This window comes from Pseudorasbora parva, chromosome 14 (assembly GCF_024679245.1).
Source record: "Pseudorasbora parva isolate DD20220531a chromosome 14, ASM2467924v1, whole genome shotgun sequence".
Lineage (NCBI taxonomy): Eukaryota > Metazoa > Chordata > Actinopteri > Cypriniformes > Gobionidae > Pseudorasbora > Pseudorasbora parva.
This window is the reverse complement of record NC_090185.1, coordinates 37504136-37522669: the sequence shown is the minus strand read 5'-3', so window position 1 is coordinate 37522669 and position 18534 is coordinate 37504136. Positions and strand designations below refer to the sequence as shown.

Sequence of the window (18534 nt, the reverse complement as noted above, 5' to 3'; positions counted from 1 at the left end):
GTAATATCTATTACAATTAGTTTTATTCTATATAAGGGATTTATTTTGTCTGATTCTGACTTTTTGTTAATTTAAATCTTTAAAATGTTCAATGCTTTTATTGAAAGCATGTTGCGGTGTTTTTTATAATTTATTATTATTATTTCAAGCATGAGTGAGAATGAGTCCGCGACGGAAGTCACGTGTTGAAAAAAAAAAAAAAGAATATTCGAATCTCAAAACTGAAAATCGAATGCCACCTCACCGAACGAATATTCGAATATTCGATTATTCTAGTACAGCCCTACTAATTTCCTTATTTAAAAACAACAAAACCTTACAAGGTAACAAAATATATAATAAAAAAAAGAGAAAAGAATGGCAGCCATTTAGCCCAAAGTGGCGGATATAAAAATCTTGGTCATTATTTTATTTTTGTTATTAAAAAATTAGAACAAATATACACATTACATATACACAATATAATATACAAATTAAATAAACAGTGCTTGATTTTTTTCAGCTACAGGAGAAGTATTTAACAGTAGCATTGAAGTCAGAAATTGGATGAACAGATATAAAAATTAAACGCTGATTATTTTCTCTTTGTCTTTTGTTGTTGTATTAACATTAAAGGGATAGTTCCCAAAAAATGAAAATTCTGTAATTAAAATGTACTCTCTGAAGGTGTTTTAAACCCGAATGAGTTTCTTCTATTTTGAAGAATGTGGGTAACCAAACAGTTCCCCAGTGACTTCCTTATCCATAGTGTATTTTTGCCCCTGCTATGGAAATCAATGTGTACCTGGAAATGTTTGTTTACCCATATTGTTCAAAATATCTTCTTGTGTTCTTGTGCACATTAAATAAATTAGTACAGGTTTGGAGCAACATTAGAGCGAGTAAATAATGACAAAATTTTCATTGTTGGGTGAACTATCCCTTTAAGGACAAGCGGCAGCTTGTGTATTATTAGGCTGCTGTCACTTTAAGACCTGCACGCATCTATAATAGAAAGACACGCATCTGATTTTTTGTCAAATGTTTACTTTCTTACTTTCTTTCTTTTAATGTTTACATTTTACATTGAAAAATGCCTTTTATTTCTAAATTATGACATAAAGAAACAGCACAGTGAACTAAATGTTTGGTCTAATTCAAGTTTGGAAATAATCATTTTGGGACTATTTACAAAAAATATTTGCATTAATTTGCTTCAAATATATTGTTAGTCTTGAGATTCTACCCTTTAGTAAATAAATACATAGATCCGATGAATTTCACAGAGGTCTGGTGGTCGGATTTGTGTAAACCGTTCTGAAGGTTACAGGTTCAGGTAGAGGAGGTCGCACTCATATAGTTTTTCTTCAAAGATGTTCAATGATTGTATATTAAGAGCATGGACACGTTTGTGTGCATTTTGTTTTGTGATTTCACCTGAAGGAATAGAGTCCCCACAGTGGAATTAAGCGATAGATTGACACGCTCATCTGTGACCGAACGAGCCAAAAGATAACGCAAACCTACTTTGATTTGATTGGCCATCTCAATCATTTTGACACTGACGAGCGCCGGTAGACCTGAGGCAGACCAGACTAAAAATGTAACTTTTAAACTTTTAGGGATTTGGCCATTTTTAATTATTGGGGGGTCCTCCTCAAGGTGGCTGCGGCCCTGATTCATTGAAGGTTTCATTCAGCGATAGTGTGGAGTTTGTGGTTCTCTTTCATCATCTCGTTTCGAGATCCACCTATGGGAAGGGCATCCGTACCTGACCTCTGCAGAAGCATCCAATTGCACCAAGTCTGACAAGACAGGCAGGAGCGCGCAGCCAATGCCCAGTAAGGCCCCACCCCTTACCAGCGGGCATATATGGGCTGCATACGCTACTGTACATCAGTTGACATTCGCTTCTCGCGATCTCTGCACTGACACAGTTCGGTTAGATTTGCGCTGCTCACTTATTGTCTGCAGGAGGAAATATCGCCAGATCAGCCTCCACCGGGCGTGACAGTTCTATTCTGCCACATTCTGTGTCTGCATTCGGAGCCGCTCGCGCTCTCGTCCGTCTTCCTGTTCCACGGCTGCCGCCACGGACCTTTCTGAGTTTTTCGCGGGTATGTCGCTCTCTCAGTCTGCTTCTTCTGTCTCTAGCCTATTACGGGCCTGCCCGGCCGCGTGTGGGTCTCTTATCGCCGCTAAGGATTTTCACCCTTTCTGTGTCGTCTGCTTGGGCCTCAAGCACGCAGAGGAGGCAATAGAGAACCCGGAGAACTGCAGTTACTGCCTGGTACTGCCTAAGAAACTCCTGCGACACCGCCTTAAAGTTGCCGCTACTCAGTGTGGCGAGCTCGACTTGTCGTACTCGGATATGGAACACGGTGACGATAGCGCGCTACCGGGGACCTCCCGGGGTGCGACGGCTCTTGTTTTGGCTGACCAGCCCAATCCTGAGTTCCCCGAAGAGGACATCTTCACGGGTAACCTCCCGCTCGCCGACGATCTTGCCGGGTCCGGTGATTACGACGACGCGGGCCTTCTTGGAATTTCGGAGGACGAGGAGGCCATCCCGCCCTCTGTTATTCCCCAGGCTAGCGCCCCCGCGGCCTTGCCTGAATCCATCCTCCTGGATGTGTGTGAACGAGCGGCCGCTCGTCTCAACATTAAATGGCCGGCTCCACAGAGCGCCACCGACCAGGAGAGGGATATTTATGACGGTAAAGTGTTGGGAGCCCCCCCCCCGGCCCGAGGAAAGAACTCTTTCCCGTTCTTCCAGCGTGCGCTAAGCACATGAGGCACTACTGGAACGACCCGCTCGATCTTAAACACGGTCTCGCGGGGCTGGAGGTTAAAGATATGGCGGCTCGCGGCATGGGCGAACCGCCTGCCATTGAGCCCTCCATTGCCAGACACCTCAACCCAGTCCAGGGAGGGCTGCCCGCCCCCCCGAAGCCGGTCCTTCCTAACAGGATGGACCGTTTTTCTGCCTCGGTGCACCAGGCCGTTTATAAATCCTCGGCCTTGGCTGTTAGGACTCTGAATGTCTCCTCCCTCCTTTCCGCTTACCAAGCGGAGATCCTGGACGATCTGGGCCAGCAGTTAGATAAGGGATCTTCTCCCTCTCCTGCACTGTGGAAGGAGATCATCACGGTTAACGACCTCGTTCTCCGTAATGCTCGTCAGGTCGTCCAAACCTGCGGGCGCTCTATGGCGCTTTCCGTGGTAGGAGAGCGCTCGCTCTGGCTCAACCTGTCTGGTCTCCCGGATAGTGAAAAGAAACGTATCGCAGGCGCCCCGGTAGAGCCCGGCCGGGCTCTCTTTGGCCCCGCAGTTGCTATGATGCAACAACGATGCGACGACAAGAAGGAGCACGAGGCCTTCATATTGTATCTTCCCAGGAAGACGGTCCCACGCCAGGCGCCCCCTGTGCGTTTGCCTAACCCCCCGGTCCCGGGACGTAATTTTAATCAGGTCAAGGAAAAGCCTCGAAAGAAGTTTTCTGGGCTTTCTCCCTGCCCCAGAACCCCTGTCCAAAGGACGGAAGGTTCCTGCTGTAGGGTGTCCCCCTCCCGTGGCTGCCCAGCCCATATGTTTAGTGGACGATGTGTGTTCCCCCCTGTTCAAGGGGATTGTCGTGAGGAAAAGTTCATAAGAAACACAAAAAACACAATAAATCTAACGAATCAAATGAATTCGTCACAGCGAGATACCCTCTCAATGTAGGGAAATACCCTTTCTCTCGTAATGGTGAACCTGCACGTGTCGTCCCTAGTTTCTCCACTAGAGGGCGCCATTGCATCACAAATAAGCCAGCTAGGCATGCTCGAAGCCAGCACGGCCTGGACGAGCATTCACACGAGCTGTGTGTCAGCCTGGCTTACTGTATTACGCATGATATTACAGGGCTATCGTCTGCAGATTGCTATGAAACATCCACGTTTCAGCAGCGTTCTCTTTTCTCACACAGAGGAAAGCACGGCCCACGTCCTGAAGGAGGAAATCTCCTCTCTTCTAAACAAAGGTGCGATTCAGGTGGTTCCCCACAATCTGATAAACCAGGGTTTCTTTTCCCGTTATTTCCTGGTCACAAAGAAGGACGGTTCCCTCCGTCCTATTCTGGACCCCAGGGTGTTGAACAAACATTTGAGGAAATACAGATTCATAATGTTAACCCTTGGTTCGCTCGCCCGTGTCATGAAACGGAACGACTGGTTCACATCGGTCGATCTGAGAGATGCTTTTCTCCACATAAGCATTTATCCACCACACCGGAAGTTTCTTCGTTTCGCCTATCAAGGCATTTGTTACGAACTCACGGTGCTTCCGTTCGGGCAAAAATTAAGCCCCCGAACTTTCTGTTTGCGTGTGGAAGCGGGCTTCACTCCCCTAAGAATGTCTGGTCTACGGATCCTGACATACATATGCGATTGGCTCATCATAGCCGATTCGTGGGAAAAGGTGTTGCAGGACACCTCCCGTGTGCTCGCGCACACCCGATCTCTGGACTTCAGGGTGAATGTGAACAAGAGCAGCTTTACACCCAGTCAGAGGGTGATCTTCCAGGGCATGGAGCTCAACTCAGTCTCCATGCGAGCGCGTCTCTCTCAGGAGCGCGTTCTCTCTCTGACGAACTGTCTGTCACAGTTCAGAGAGGGGGCGAGGGTGCGATATCGCACATGTCTCAGGCTACAGGGTCTTATGGCTTTAGCTATCCAGTTTTTGCCACTAGGACCCCTGAGGATGAGGGCGTTCATGAAATGGGTTTTGTCACTACATTTCAGCCCGTTACACGATCTTTGCCGCTCTGTAACAGTGACGCGCACCTGCGCTGCAGCTCAGCGCCACTGGAAGAGCGCGGACTTTTACGCACAGGGTACCCCTCTGGGGACTGTCATGTTGCGGAAAGTCGTGACGACGGACGCGTCCCTAACAGGCTGGGGTGCCACCCAGGAGGGCAGAACTGTGAACGGGTTGCGGCCGAGCAAACTACGTTCAGAGCACAGATTATTTAGAGCTTCTAACCAATTAGAAGGCTCTGAATCATTTTCTGCCTCGTCTGCAGGGACATCATGTGCTCGTACGCTGCGACGATACCACGACAGTGGCTATCAATCGTCAAGGCGGCGCGCGCTCGCCGAAGCTTCATGCCCTAGCTTACAAGCGTTTGGTATGGAGCGGGCGAGTTTTCCTGTCGTTACGCGCGACTCATGTTCCGGGAATTCTGAACAGAGGCGCGGATCTTCTATCGAGGGGGAACCCGCTCTTCGGAGATTGGCACCTCCACCCTCAGATAGTAGACATGATATGGATGAGACTACGGGCGCCCGTAGATCTGTTCGCCTCGCGCGAAAACAGCCATTGTCCTATGTTCTTCTCGCTAAAGGACTTGGACGCGCCCCTCGAGGTGGACACACTGGCCCACCCGTGGCCCAGAGTACTGCTGTATGCCTTTCCTCCCCTGTGCCTGATAATTCTCACACTGGCCAGGGCGAGAGAGGGGGGGTTTTCTCTCATCCTGATAGCACCCAGGTGGCCCAAAGCGCCGTGGCTGGCAGAGATAATCCCTCTGTTGTATGCCCAGCCGTGGTGCCTCCCCCTCCGCACAGACCTATTGTCTTAAGCGAACGGGGAGATTTATCACCCACACCCGGACAGGGTAGCTCTCTGGGCTTGGCCCGTGAGAGGACGAACCTAAGCGCGTTAGGGCTTCCCCCGCGCGTGGTGGCTACTATACAGAATGCCAGGGCCGTTTCTACACGGTCCTTGTATGGCTGTAAGTGGCAGGTGTTCGATGAGTGGTGTGATGGGCGGGGTCTCACGTCATATCAGTGCTCAGTCGCTGATATCTTGTGTTTCCTCCAAGACCTTATGGATAAGGGCAGGTCTTTTTCCACTATTAAGGTCTATCTGGCAGCTATCTCTGCTTGTCATGTGGGTTTTGAGGGCTCAACGGTTGGGCAGCATTCTCTAATCCGCAGATTTATGAAGGGCGCCTGTCGCTCCTTGCCAGTCATTAGGAGAACGATCCCTGAATGGGACCTCTCCATGGTGCTGGAAGCTCTGTCTCAATTCCCTTTTGAGCCTCTGGGGAATATTCCCCTTAAGTTGCTGTCCTTCAAAACAGCCTTGCTCTTGGCCTTGGCGTCAGCCAAACGTGTCAGTGAGTTACATGCACTCTCGGTCCACCCCTCGTGCATCAATTTCTCTCTGGGTGGAGATAAGGTTTTCCTCAAGCCTAATCCAGCATTCATGCCGAAATGTTTCCCTGCGTTCACATCGGAGGTGTTGGAGCTATCCGCTTTTCACCCTCCGCCCTTTTCCTCCGCGGAGGATCAGAGGCTAAATGCCCTGTGTCCAGTCCGTGCGTTACAAACGTATGTGTCTAGGACCAGCGCGTTCCGGAAGAGTGACCAACTCTTCGTTTCATGGGCTCCTCCTCGCAAAGGGGCTCCCCTGTCTAAACAACGCCTCTCACATTGGCTTGTGGACGCTATAATCTTGGCATATGAATCAAAGGGAGTGCAACCCCCAGGGAACATCAGAGCTCATTCCACGAGGGGCTTGGCCGCCTCTTGGGCTCTGTTCAGGGGAGTATCACTGCAGGATATCTGTTCTGCGGCCAGTTGGGCTTCTCCCCATACGTTTGTGCGTTACTACAGGCTGGATGTCACCAGAACCTCAGTAGCACATTCGGTCTTGGGGGTGGGGTCTTCCTAACCCTGCCTTCCTTATGTGTGACACACATAGCCTATGTTTCATGTCCTGCTTCACACCGCAGTTACGCGGTTGCGTCGGTGTGGCGAGTTCATGATTATGAGACGCGTCGTGCACCGCCCCTCGGGGTGACCGTCTTTTTCTGGCTAACAGGACCTCACTGTGAGTGTATTGGGCAATCGGGGAGCTGTCCATGTCTCTCCCATAGGTGGATCTCGAAACGAGATGATGAAAGAGAACAATAGGTTACTATCGTAACCCCGGTTCTCTGAAACATCGAGTGGAGAGATCCACCAGCGTTGCCCCGCTTACCGCACGAGAAGCGAATATACTTACTGATGTACAGTAGCGTATGCAGCCCATATATGCCCGCTGGTAAGGGGTGGGGCCTTACTGGGCATTGGCTGCGCGCTCCTGCCTGTCTTGTCAGACTTGGTGCAATTGGATGCTTCTGCAGAGGTCAGGTACGGATGCCCTTCCCATAGGTGGATCTCTCCACTCGATGTTTCAGAGAACCGGGGTTACGATAGTAACCTATTGTTTCTGAGGCTTTGAAGGGTCAAGATACTTGAGCACATGTCTAGCAGAGTTTAGACACACATGCACAATGTTTTCAGTACTAAAGATTCAGCGTTACTGACTGCACTCGATACTGTTTACTCTACATAAATGACTTATTACTAATGATGACTTGTTTGTTAGTTATGTCATTATAGTGGTTTTAATATCATTTAATAGTTATTATAGTGGGTAACAAATAACCAATGAACCAATCATTTTTTTAAATGATGTCCATCTGACTGTATCTCTTAGTTATCATTTTCACAAAGGGTTTGGTTTTCAATGAAGTCATATGTATACTCAGAGGATTTTTTCTCTACATGTCTGGATTCGCTTTTATTCAGGCATGCAGACTTTTCCAGAGGACGGAGAGAAGTTTTGAGCCTTTGTTATCTGATTTGATGAGAGCAGGTCTTGACTTAACTTAATTCTTATTCATGTTTTATTGATTATTTTATTGGATGCGGGAAGTCATTTTCGACACGGCTTTTCCATTCATATGTAGCATAAAACCAATCATGCTGTTTCATGACGTTCAAAAAGAGGGCTTTTATGATGACCAAAACATATCCGATTTCATAGCGTAGACATAGTCAGGTGAATGAAGCTTCTCCTGTGGACCCAGCTGCTAATGGATTCTGTTGTAAGTGCTCTCTGTGGTTTGGGCTGAAGGTCTCAGCTCATCTTCCACTTTATCCAGTAGCTTCTTTATATTTCTGATAGATCTCTGCTGTGGTCTAGCTGAAGTTAACTAGCTCCAGCGCTTATTTCGTCGTGTTGATGTAATTGTTTGAGCTCAAAGACCCCTGGAGCAATAACAGAAGCAGGAATTAACAGAGTTGGCATGAAACGGAAGTTATGATCGTCTCTTCTTCCCTAATGTGACATATATCAGAGTGAAACAGCTCCTCAAACAAGAACAAATGTAGACAGGGTTTGGCCTGTCGCGATAGTCAATAAATCAATGAATCACACGATTAAAAAAATGAGCTTGATAATTTCTCAGGCTGTGATAATTTCTGTTTGCATGCTTGTTTGTTTTCCTCGTCTCTCTCTCTCTCACTGACTGCGCACGGCTCGTCCATTTGGGGAGATGTTTAAACTCGACGCGCAGAACGGTTGATGAGCCTGCAGCTTGGCCAGATTCGGCTGGAGCTCGTGCTTCTTCGGTTGCGGAGCCGCACACAAAATTACAACATTTGAAGTGCTCATGCGGACCCTTTTACGCTCTATGGTGTGGACGCATCGAAACAAGGCTTAAAGCTACACTGAAGTTGGCAGTTTGATAAATGCAAGTTCATTCTTCAGTTCAATCTTTGTGTGCTAAAAGGCACACAAGTTCCTGTGGAGATAGCAATACACATTCTCCTTTTGCCAATAAATGAAAAGCATGTCATCAATGTCTTCTCTCTCGCTGTATCAGAATCTCACCTCGCTTTCCTCAGAGATGGTCAAGTTCAGTTTGTGCACGATTACATGATAAAACTTTTTTTAATTCTGTATCCTAAATTGTGGATAATTAAGCTGTATATCATAAGCTGAAGTACATTTCTGGAGTGTTAACGATTAAAAGAAAAAACAACAACAACAACCGTACAGAACTGAAAACCGTGACCCTAAAACCGTGATAGGAACCAAACCGTGGGTTTTGTGAACAGTGCCACCCCTAATATGAACCTAAAACACAATCATCGGTTGCAGTTTTCATCCATTTTATTTATTGGTTTTAATATTCATTCAGGTGATTTTTTTATTTTTAAACAGACTGAGAGTCTTGTATTGTTCGTTTCCAGTGTTCGTTTCATTATTATGCCATTATCATTATTTTAGATGAAAATTGTCTCAGAACGACAATATTATCGTTTATCGCAATTGTTTCTTGGCCAATTTATTGTTCAACAAAATGTGTTTTCGTGACAGGCCTATGCGGGCTTGCTTTAATTGGATGAGTTTGGTTTTCTATTGGTGGATCTCATGTGAGATGTTGCTGTCAATTTTAATTTCATGGTAACTTTAAAAAGTCCTGTATACACTGATTTTGTGCGTGTGTGTGTGTGTGTGTGTGTGTGTGTGTGTGTGTGTGTGTGTGTGTGTGTGTGTGTGTGTGTGTGTGTGTGTGTGTGTGTGTGTGTGTGTGTGTGTGTGTGTGTGTTCAAAAACAATTGAATGAAATGGAATTCAAGAGTCTTGATCAATTCACTTTTAAAAGTTAAAAGATATTGAACTTGGTGTGTTATTTTTTTTTTTAACTGCTCATGTCGTGAGACATTGAAAGAAATGAGGAAGGAATAACAGCCAAAAACAACTGTCTGAATGTGTACAGAGGCCTACAATTAAAGGATTAGTTCACTTCAAAATGAAAATTCTCTGATAATTTACTCACCCCATCTCATCCAAGATGTTAAAGTTTTTCTTTCTTCAGTCCAAAAGAAATTATGTTTTTTTGAGGAAAATATTGCTGGATTTTTCTCCACATGATGGACTCCAATGGGAACCAACGGCTGAAGGTCCAAATCACTGCAGTTTCAGAGGAAGAGCTTCAGAGGCTCTGACCGATCCCAGACGAGGAATAGGGGCTGATCTAGACAAACCAGCGGACATTTTTAACCTTAAATGCGTGACTTTGGTGTTGTTCTGCTTCATGACGAATGCCGCCGTCATGTTGGGAAAAGTCCTGCGCAAGACGTACATGGAAGAACTGACCCAGTGTAAAAATGAACGTGCAAAGACTAAATCAAACGGCCTTTACAAAAATAAAGGTAAAACAACAATGTCGGACAATTTTGAGGTTGGGGAACATGAGATGGAGGTTTTCGGCACTGAGTTGTTACTTTCACCTACAAGACGCGAGACCTTTCTGACGTGAGGACGTCATACACAGTGAAGAAAAACAACACAGAAGTCACGCATAGGTTAAAAAGTAAATCAATGTTTTTTGTTATTTTCTGAAAATGTCCGATGTTTGTCTGGGATCGGTCAGAGCGTCTGAAGCTCTTCCTTTGAAACTGCAGTGATTTGGACCTTCAGCCGTTGGTTTTCCTCAAAAAACGTAATTTCTTTTCGACTGAAGAAAGAAAGACATGGAAAGAAAGACATCTTGGATGAGATGGGGGTGAGTCAATTATCAGGACGTTTTCATTTTGAAGTGAACTAATCCTTTAAGTGTTTTACTGTAAGTATCTTTTTGTAGTTTTGAAGGTGGTGAGTTTGTCAAAAAAAGTGCTGGGATGATAGTGTGACGTGATGCTTTAAAGGAGTAGTTCCCTTCAGAATTTAAATTTCATGATAATTTACTCACCCCCATGTCATCCAAGTTCGTGTCTTTCTTTCTTCAGTCGAAAATAAATTATGCTTTTTGAGGACCTCAATGGGGTCCAATGGGTCCAAATTTCAAAATAGCTTCAAAGAGCTCTGCACAAACTAGGATGACATGGGGGTGAGTAAATTATCATGAAATTTAATTTCTGAAGGGACCTACTCTTTTAAAGGAGTATATAGTGGAAGAAAAGGGTCTTATCTAGCCAAACCATTGGTCATTTAAAAAATAAAAATACTTTTTAACCTCAAATGCTCATCTTGCACTAGTGTCCACAACTTCATTCAACACGTAATCACGTTGGAAAGGTCATGCGGTACTTTAATTTATCCACCTGATAAACATCTCAAACAGCACAATATGGCCTTTCAACAATATCTTATCAACAGCCCCTCAACAAAGGATTCATTCAACAGAATTCAAAGAATCTATAACCTTCCTTTAAGTAATATCATTTTTGCATTGTGAATACAGCAAAAAAAGCCATAGATTGTCCGTGCCCAATAGTTTATAAAAGTGCATTTAGTGAGCAGAGCTAAAACATCAAAGTTCAAGGAGCTCGCACACATAATAGTAGATTTTTTACAAAAAATACTTTATATAGAGAGCAAACGCAAAGCCAAATTGTTTTTGATTCGTCATCAGTGTCATAACAGACAATAGCACACCTGTATATTCAATTCAGAATTAATAGATACATTTATGTTGAATGCACTGACCATATGTAAACTGTTTATGTTTTTTTGGAGTTTTGTTAAAAGTGCCTGGTTTGCTCAAGTTACAAAAAACGCCTTACACATGGGTCTAAAGAAGCCACATGTATTTTATTTTTTCCCCACTTTTTTTGCATGTAATTTGAATTGAACACCCTGTTCTTTTGTCTTTCAGCACACGTCTGTCGATGGCTATGCGGACACACCAGCACCCCCCACGAAATCAGCGAGCCGGCAGAGTCTCCCGCGCTGCCGCAACTCAGTGGCGTCCATCACGGACGAACAGCCTCACATCGGGAACTACAGACTGCTCAAAACCATCGGCAAAGGCAACTTTGCTAAAGTCAAACTTGCCCGCCATGTTTTAACAGGAAGAGAGGTGAGCGGACACTTATTTAATGTTACATATCCTGTAGTAATTACATATTTGGATTGAGGAAATTTGCAAGGGTTCCAGCATTTGAAATTGTCTTGATACTTACATTTTTTTAGATTGTAGGTAATATGAAAACTTAAAGGGTTAGTTCACCCGAAAATGAAAATGTGATGTTTATCTGCTTACCCCCAGTGCATCCAACATGTAGGTGTGTTTGTTTCTTAACTCCAACCGTTGCAGTCTGCCAGTCATAATGCATGTGAATGGGTAACAATTCTATGAGAGTAAAAAAAGACATTCGGACATCATAGCTCGGGGTATTCTGAGAGCTCATTTGCTGAGCCAGCTGTCAATAAAAGCTTTTCTTTGACTAACAATGGAAGTTCTTGGAAGTTCTCAGCTCTGAAATTATAGGATATTTTTCATATTGCCATGACCTTTTATATATCAAAAGCTCAAGGGAAAGTTGATTTCTCAATTCATGACCCCTTTAAAAACCAAACTAAAGAGTGGCACACGTTCCTTGCGCTTTACCGTGAAATGAGAGTCCCGTGTCTTTATTAAAATCAACACATTAAGGATTTATCTCATACCCACCCGCAATTCATTTGAATTTTTTTTTTCATTACTTGGCCCGCCGACCCGCGGACTATCGCAGTCTGCAGATATAACCGCGATCCACGCATCACTATCGAGCGGGTTTAAGAATGGACACCGGTCAGGAACACGCAACAGAACCGTGATGGTGAAAATGGGTATCTGAGCATGCAATGCAAAAAAATGCTTTTCTTTTTTTTTAGTATTTTTGTCTTGTTTCTAGTCCAAACATCTAACAATTCTTAAAACAAGAAGTATTTGCTAGACCAGCAAAATTAATTGTCTTGTTTTGGGATAAATTACTCAAAATTTACAAGAGAGTTTTTGCTTAAAGGACAACTCTGGCAAATTTTTAAGTTGATCTTGATCGTTATATCTTTGTGAGTACAGTCTATAGAAAAACCGAACCGGATTGGTGCTTGCAACACGGAGTTATTACAGTTAATGCCCAGAGCCCCCCTCAGCTAAAACGGCAGCTTTGGGGGCATAAACGTAACGGGTGTCTTTGTGCCTCTTAACAGACACAAAATGCAATTAAAATGTCTGTCCAACATGAACAGGTCCCTCACATGACAACGAGATGCGTTTAGCCACTTAGCCATTGTTTAAATTCACCTGTTTTAGCCGGATAGCTGTGTCTCACGCTGAAGTCCCGTGGAAACGCAGTTGTAGCCGGAAAAAAGGAAAATAGTCCAGTTGGGAAGAGCATCGTGTTTATGAAGAGGCTCTGCTCATCGGCTCGTTGGTTCTCAGTATTGAACGAGTCCGAGAGAAACACTCTGTTTCTCGGGGTTCTGCTGACCCGATGAGAGGACAGCTGCTCGTTCAGTTACTTGCTCATCAGATCTCTCAGCAAAACATGACTCAGTTCAGTGAACTGTTGGAGTTACAACATAATATTCAAGACATTAGTTTATGTATATACGGAGGGACTGTCAGTCATGTCAGAAAGTGAGAAACTAAAATAACGTGTGTGGTCAGCGCTGATTAGAGACGCGAACTGTTTAGAACGATTCAAAAGAAGCGGTTCAAAAGAACGATTCGTTCGTGACCGGACTTCACTAGAGTGACAATCCGATCGGGCTCACGAGTGAAGAAGAAATTGTTCGCGTTTGTACAAAATTGTAAACATTTGCAGCGAACACTTGACTCACAGACGTAACACAGCCGGGCCAGTTGAAGAAAATGCCATTCCGTGGTTAAAGACGGGTGCAGCCACTGTGGAGGTAATGTAAACTTTATTTATCCTTCCATTTGGGCACACACGGCTTGAGGAAAGATGTGGAGTAATTTAAAATAATCTTGCTTTACACACACATCACGCTCTTCCCACCTGGACTATTTGCCCTTTTCCCCACGGGACTTCAGCGCGATACAGCTAACGTTAGCCGTCTAAAACACTATTTAGGTGAATTTAAGCAATGGCTAAGTGGCTAAACGCATCTCGTTGTCGTGTGAGGGACCTGTTCATGTTGGACAGACATTTTAATTGCATTTTGTGTCTGTTAAGAGGCACAAAGACACCCTTTACGTTTATGCCCCCAGAGCTGCGGTTTTAGCTGAGGGGGGCTCTGGGCATTAACTGTAATAACTCCGTGTTGCAAGCACCAATCCGGTTCGGTTTTTTCTATAGACTGTACTCACAAAGATATAACGATCAAGATAAACTTAAAAATTTGACAGAGTTGTCCTTTAAAGGGTTAGTTCACCCAAAAATGAAATGTCTGTCATTAACTCCTCCCCCTAATGTCGTTCCACACCCGTAAGACCTCCGTTCATCTTCACACACAGTTTAAGATATTTTATATTTAGTCCGAGAGCGTATGCAAGTGTATGCACACTATACTGTCCATGTCCAGAAAGGGAATAAAAACATCATCACAGTAGTCCATATGAGACATCAGTGGGTTAATCAGAGTCTCTTGAAGCATCGGAAATACATTTGGGTCCAAAAATAACAAAAACTACGACTTTATTCAGCATTGTCTTCTCTTCTGGATTTGTTTTCAATCCTCAAATAAAGATTCGAACGGATGTGAATCAGCGTATTGATTCATGATTCGGATCGCGTGTCAAACTGCTGAAATCATGTGACATTGGCGATCCAAATCATGAATCAATACGCTGATTCAGAACCGTTTTAATCTTTATTTGATGTCTCATATGGACTACTGTGATGGTGTTTTTATTCCCTTTCTGGACATGGACAGTATAGTGTGCATACACTTGCATACGCTCTTGGACTAAATATAAAATATCTTAGACTGTGTGTGAAGATGAACGGAGGTCTTACGGGTGTGGAACGACATTAGGGGGAGGAGTTAATGACAGACATTTCATTTTTGGGTGAACTAACCCTATAACATAAGCAAAATAATCTGCCAGTGTGGTAAGTAAAATTATTTTAAAACAACATTATTTTACTTACCCCTCTGGCAGATTATTTAGCATTTTTTAAGCAAAAACTCTCTTAAATTTGAGTAATTTTCCCCCAAAACAAGACAATAGTTTTTACTTCTCTAGTAAATGTTTTTGAAATTGTGACTAGAAACAAGACAAAAATACTAAGTAAGAAAAGCATTTTTTGCAGTGTGTGACTTCCTGAGTTGTCGACAGCCGGAGTCGGCACGAAATTTGCCGGAGACGGCCACCTCGTAATTCCCTCTACAGGAAAAACCCTGCATTATACACGTATCCCGTTGAACCCACTGTGAACCTGCCCTCATTTAGAGACACTGAAGAGATTCTTTTGAGCTCTAAAATAAGGACTCTCACCTAGTGCTCGAAACGCCATGCATTATTTAACAGCCTGTACGTCACGCCTCACTTTCAGGACCAACAGAGACTCCCAATTGTGTAAGATATGGAGCTGTTTTGCTCTGATGCTGTGAGAGATGATGACATAGACGCCCCGTAGCCTTTAAATATATATGCTTTAAATAGAAATCTATAAATATAAACATTTGACAGTAACACACAGTATTTGTCTTTCAGGTAGCAGTGAAGATCATTGATAAAACACAGCTGAACCCCACAAGTCTACAAAAGGTGAGGCATCAATGGGTTTTTTACATTTGGAAATTTCACATGGCAAAAAATCTTACAATTAAAATGTTGTTTATTTTCGTAGAGGAAATACATATTTTTGATATCTCATGTTCTTTGTTCTTCGATCCTGTTGCGATCGAATATTTCAAAGGTTAATTAGGGGGGGGGGGGGGTGAAATGCTGTTTCATGCATACAGAGCTCTTTACACTGTTAAAGACTTGGATTCCCATCCTAAACATAGACAAAGTTTCAAAAACTAATGTTGGACGTTTGATGGAGTATTTCTGTCTTAAAAATACTCCTTCCGGTTTCTCACAAGTTTCAGAGAGTTTTTTTCGAGTATGACTCGGCTTGACGTTAATAGAGCGGAAGGTCCTTGTATGGGCCGTACGGGCTCTTCTCCCGGTAGGGTGCGCGCGTGCGCGTGACTAGAGCGAGAGAGGAAATGCACGCCGTAAACACTCCGCGCCGCGCTCCACTTTATTCCTATGGGTGACGTCGAGCGACTTCAACGCTTCATCACAGCATTCCGGGAAGGCAGCGCTGCATTTGAACCGATTTGAACGCAGAAATGACGGGAAGCGTCACAACATTGTTTCAGTCGCGTTGCAAAAGTGGATCTCCACCGTTCACTGCTGTCAGGACTTTACCAAATCATACCAAAGAAGTGTGTTTTTGACGGAGCGGTCCCAGCGATAAAGGTTCGGTCCTGCTTTGGAAACAGCCGGTGAGTAAAACTGCTTCAAATGTCTGTGCTGTCGGCTACCGTCGCGTGAGTAAACATCAGTAAACGACACGATCGCGTGCTTCGTCATTCAAATGCGCTAACGGTTACTCCATTGCTGTTCTCTGTATAACGTTACACTAGTCTGACGTGCAAAACCATTTTGCTTACTACTGCTAAGGTCTAGTTGCATACAATAGTCCATAAACCGAATCATGTCCTCATAAACTGCGAGTAAACACACACAAATGTTGACAGGCCACTAAATACAGTCCATACCACAGAGACGGATGTCCTGCTGCTGCTGTTTCTCCTGTTCAATTTATTTCAGCCTCAGATTTGATTCTGGATCATTATCTGTATTAGCTGAGATAGCGATGGGTTTCTCCACGCTTGAGGACGTCACCGCTTTGTGCGCATTCGTCATTCTTTAGCTCCGCCCACTCGATACGCCTCCAGGCACTCTGTTTTTTTCTGGAAAGACTCGGTACAGCCCATATTTCTTTTATAAATATGATAAAACTAAAGACTTTTCGGAGATATGAAGGATGCAATACTACTCTATAGGTACTCAAGATTGACATGAGATTGACTGAAACTGAGTGTTTCACCCCCCCTTTAAGTTTTTGAAAGTAATTAGTTTTTCTCAGTCGCTTCGGTGCATTTCCTCAAATCAAACTCACAATTTGCAAAACAGTAAGCGCATTTCTCAAAACAATTTGTACAAATAGCAAAACACCATGGATAACCTGCAAAAGCCACTCTCTTCCTCAAAATCCTTAGTTCATCTCTCAAAAGTAAATATCTGTCAATGAACATGTCAGTGCCATCAGAATGTCAAGTCCTTGTGTCCTTGTGTACGGATAAGACAGTCAAGTTGTTTAGTCATGTTGTCAATATAACGGTTTACTCTGGAGGGATGTTCTGATGGAAACTATGGCTAAAGTTTTGATGACAATTATTGTCAATTGTAACTTACATCTTAGTGTATGTGTGAGTGTAATTGCAAGAGAATGGAAAAGATTCACATTTACACTCTTACTGTTTGTACTGTATTTTATTGACAGAACATGTCATTGAGATACAGAAATGAAAAGACAGCACTGAATAGCACACACACAAAAAAAACCTAAAGAAGAAATGTAAACATAGGAAAAACTCTACATGCGGTGCTGATATATATATATATATATATATATATATATATATATATATATATATATATATATATATATATATTAGGGGTGTAACGGTTCACAAAATTCACTGTTCGGTTCGATACGATACACTGGTGTCACGGTTCGGTTCGGTACGGTTCGGTGTGTTTTAGATACAGCAAAAAGAAAAAATTGGCAGAAATTACCTTTTTTTAATTTCTTTTTTATTAAAACTAACAAAGTATGATTTTTTTGTTGTTGTATGATTTTACCCATCTTCTATGTAGTTACAGGAATAAGACATTAGCTCTTTACATTAGCGTGTGCGGTGCGTTTTGCGTTGCTTGTGCGTTGCAGGAGCCCCACACCCTGTAGTGCTGCGTTTTGCAGTCCGCAACTGATCCGCTGCTGCATACCACAAATCAATCAACTTTATTTATATAGCGCTTTTACAATCACGATTGTGTCAAAGCAGCTTCACAGTGTCAAACAGGGTAATATTGCGACAAAATTAGATTTGGCTGTACAGCCGTACTGGAGAAAACAGTGATGTTATCAGCTTATTTTAATTTATCATATAGCGACAATGTTGGCAGATCAGTATTATAGTTTATAGAATTAAATAAGACCTAATTCATATATTTTATTTGTATAATAAGTTGAATAACTTTAATCATATTTTTAGTGTCCCCAACTGAGCAAGCCAAGCCAAAGGCGACAGTGGCAAGGAACCAAAACTCCATCGGGGCATGATGGAGAAAAATAAACCTTGGGAGAAACCAGACTCAGTCGGGGTGCCAGTTCTCCTCTGGCCTATTAACACACCGTGTAAGATTATTATTCTGGCAACCTTACAGGTCGGAAATCATATTAGATCGGATTATTCAAAAAAAAAAACAACATTCAACAAACACAGCATTGATTCATTATTTTTTATTTAAAATCCAAAAGTTTTTACTGAACATGCCTCGTCAGAATTCCAGTTCTCTTTGTTTACTCTTTAATAGAAGTCAGGTTACGTAGCCTACTACATTTAAACAACATTTTATTAAATTCATTTATTCATATTTATATACTTTAGATTTGACTCACACAAGTGGCAAAACATTTAAACATAGGGTATAGCCTAAATCACAAACATTTTAAATTAGAAACTTACAATAGTCTATTCAAAAACAGCCGACTCTCGTCTTTACTTTCGTTTTTACACCCTTTTAAAAGAAATCCTGCAGGTCAAAAAGAACTTTGCTTTTCACCTCCAAGAAAGTACGAGTGCTCTCCATTATGGCACTTTTTTTTTTTTACCTAAATGCCAGGTATGGTGTCGTTTTGTTGCTTTACTTGAGAA

At 43.2% G+C, this 18534-nt stretch overlaps 1 protein-coding gene and 1 pseudogene across 3 annotated transcripts in view; both read left to right on the top strand.

Moving 5' to 3' along the window:
- mark1 (MAP/microtubule affinity-regulating kinase 1) overlaps window positions 1–18534 on the top strand; it is a 144303-nt gene that overhangs the window by 46956 nt on the left and 78813 nt on the right. For all 3 annotated transcript variants that reach the window (XM_067416348.1, XM_067416349.1, XM_067416350.1), the window contains exons 2-3: window positions 11459–11662; window positions 15251–15304. In XM_067416348.1, coding sequence (XP_067272449.1) covers window positions 11459–11662; window positions 15251–15304 — 258 coding nt within the window. The remainder of the gene's footprint in view (window positions 1–11458; window positions 11663–15250; window positions 15305–18534) is intronic.
- Window positions 3638–7222, top strand: LOC137040589 (uncharacterized; annotated as a pseudogene).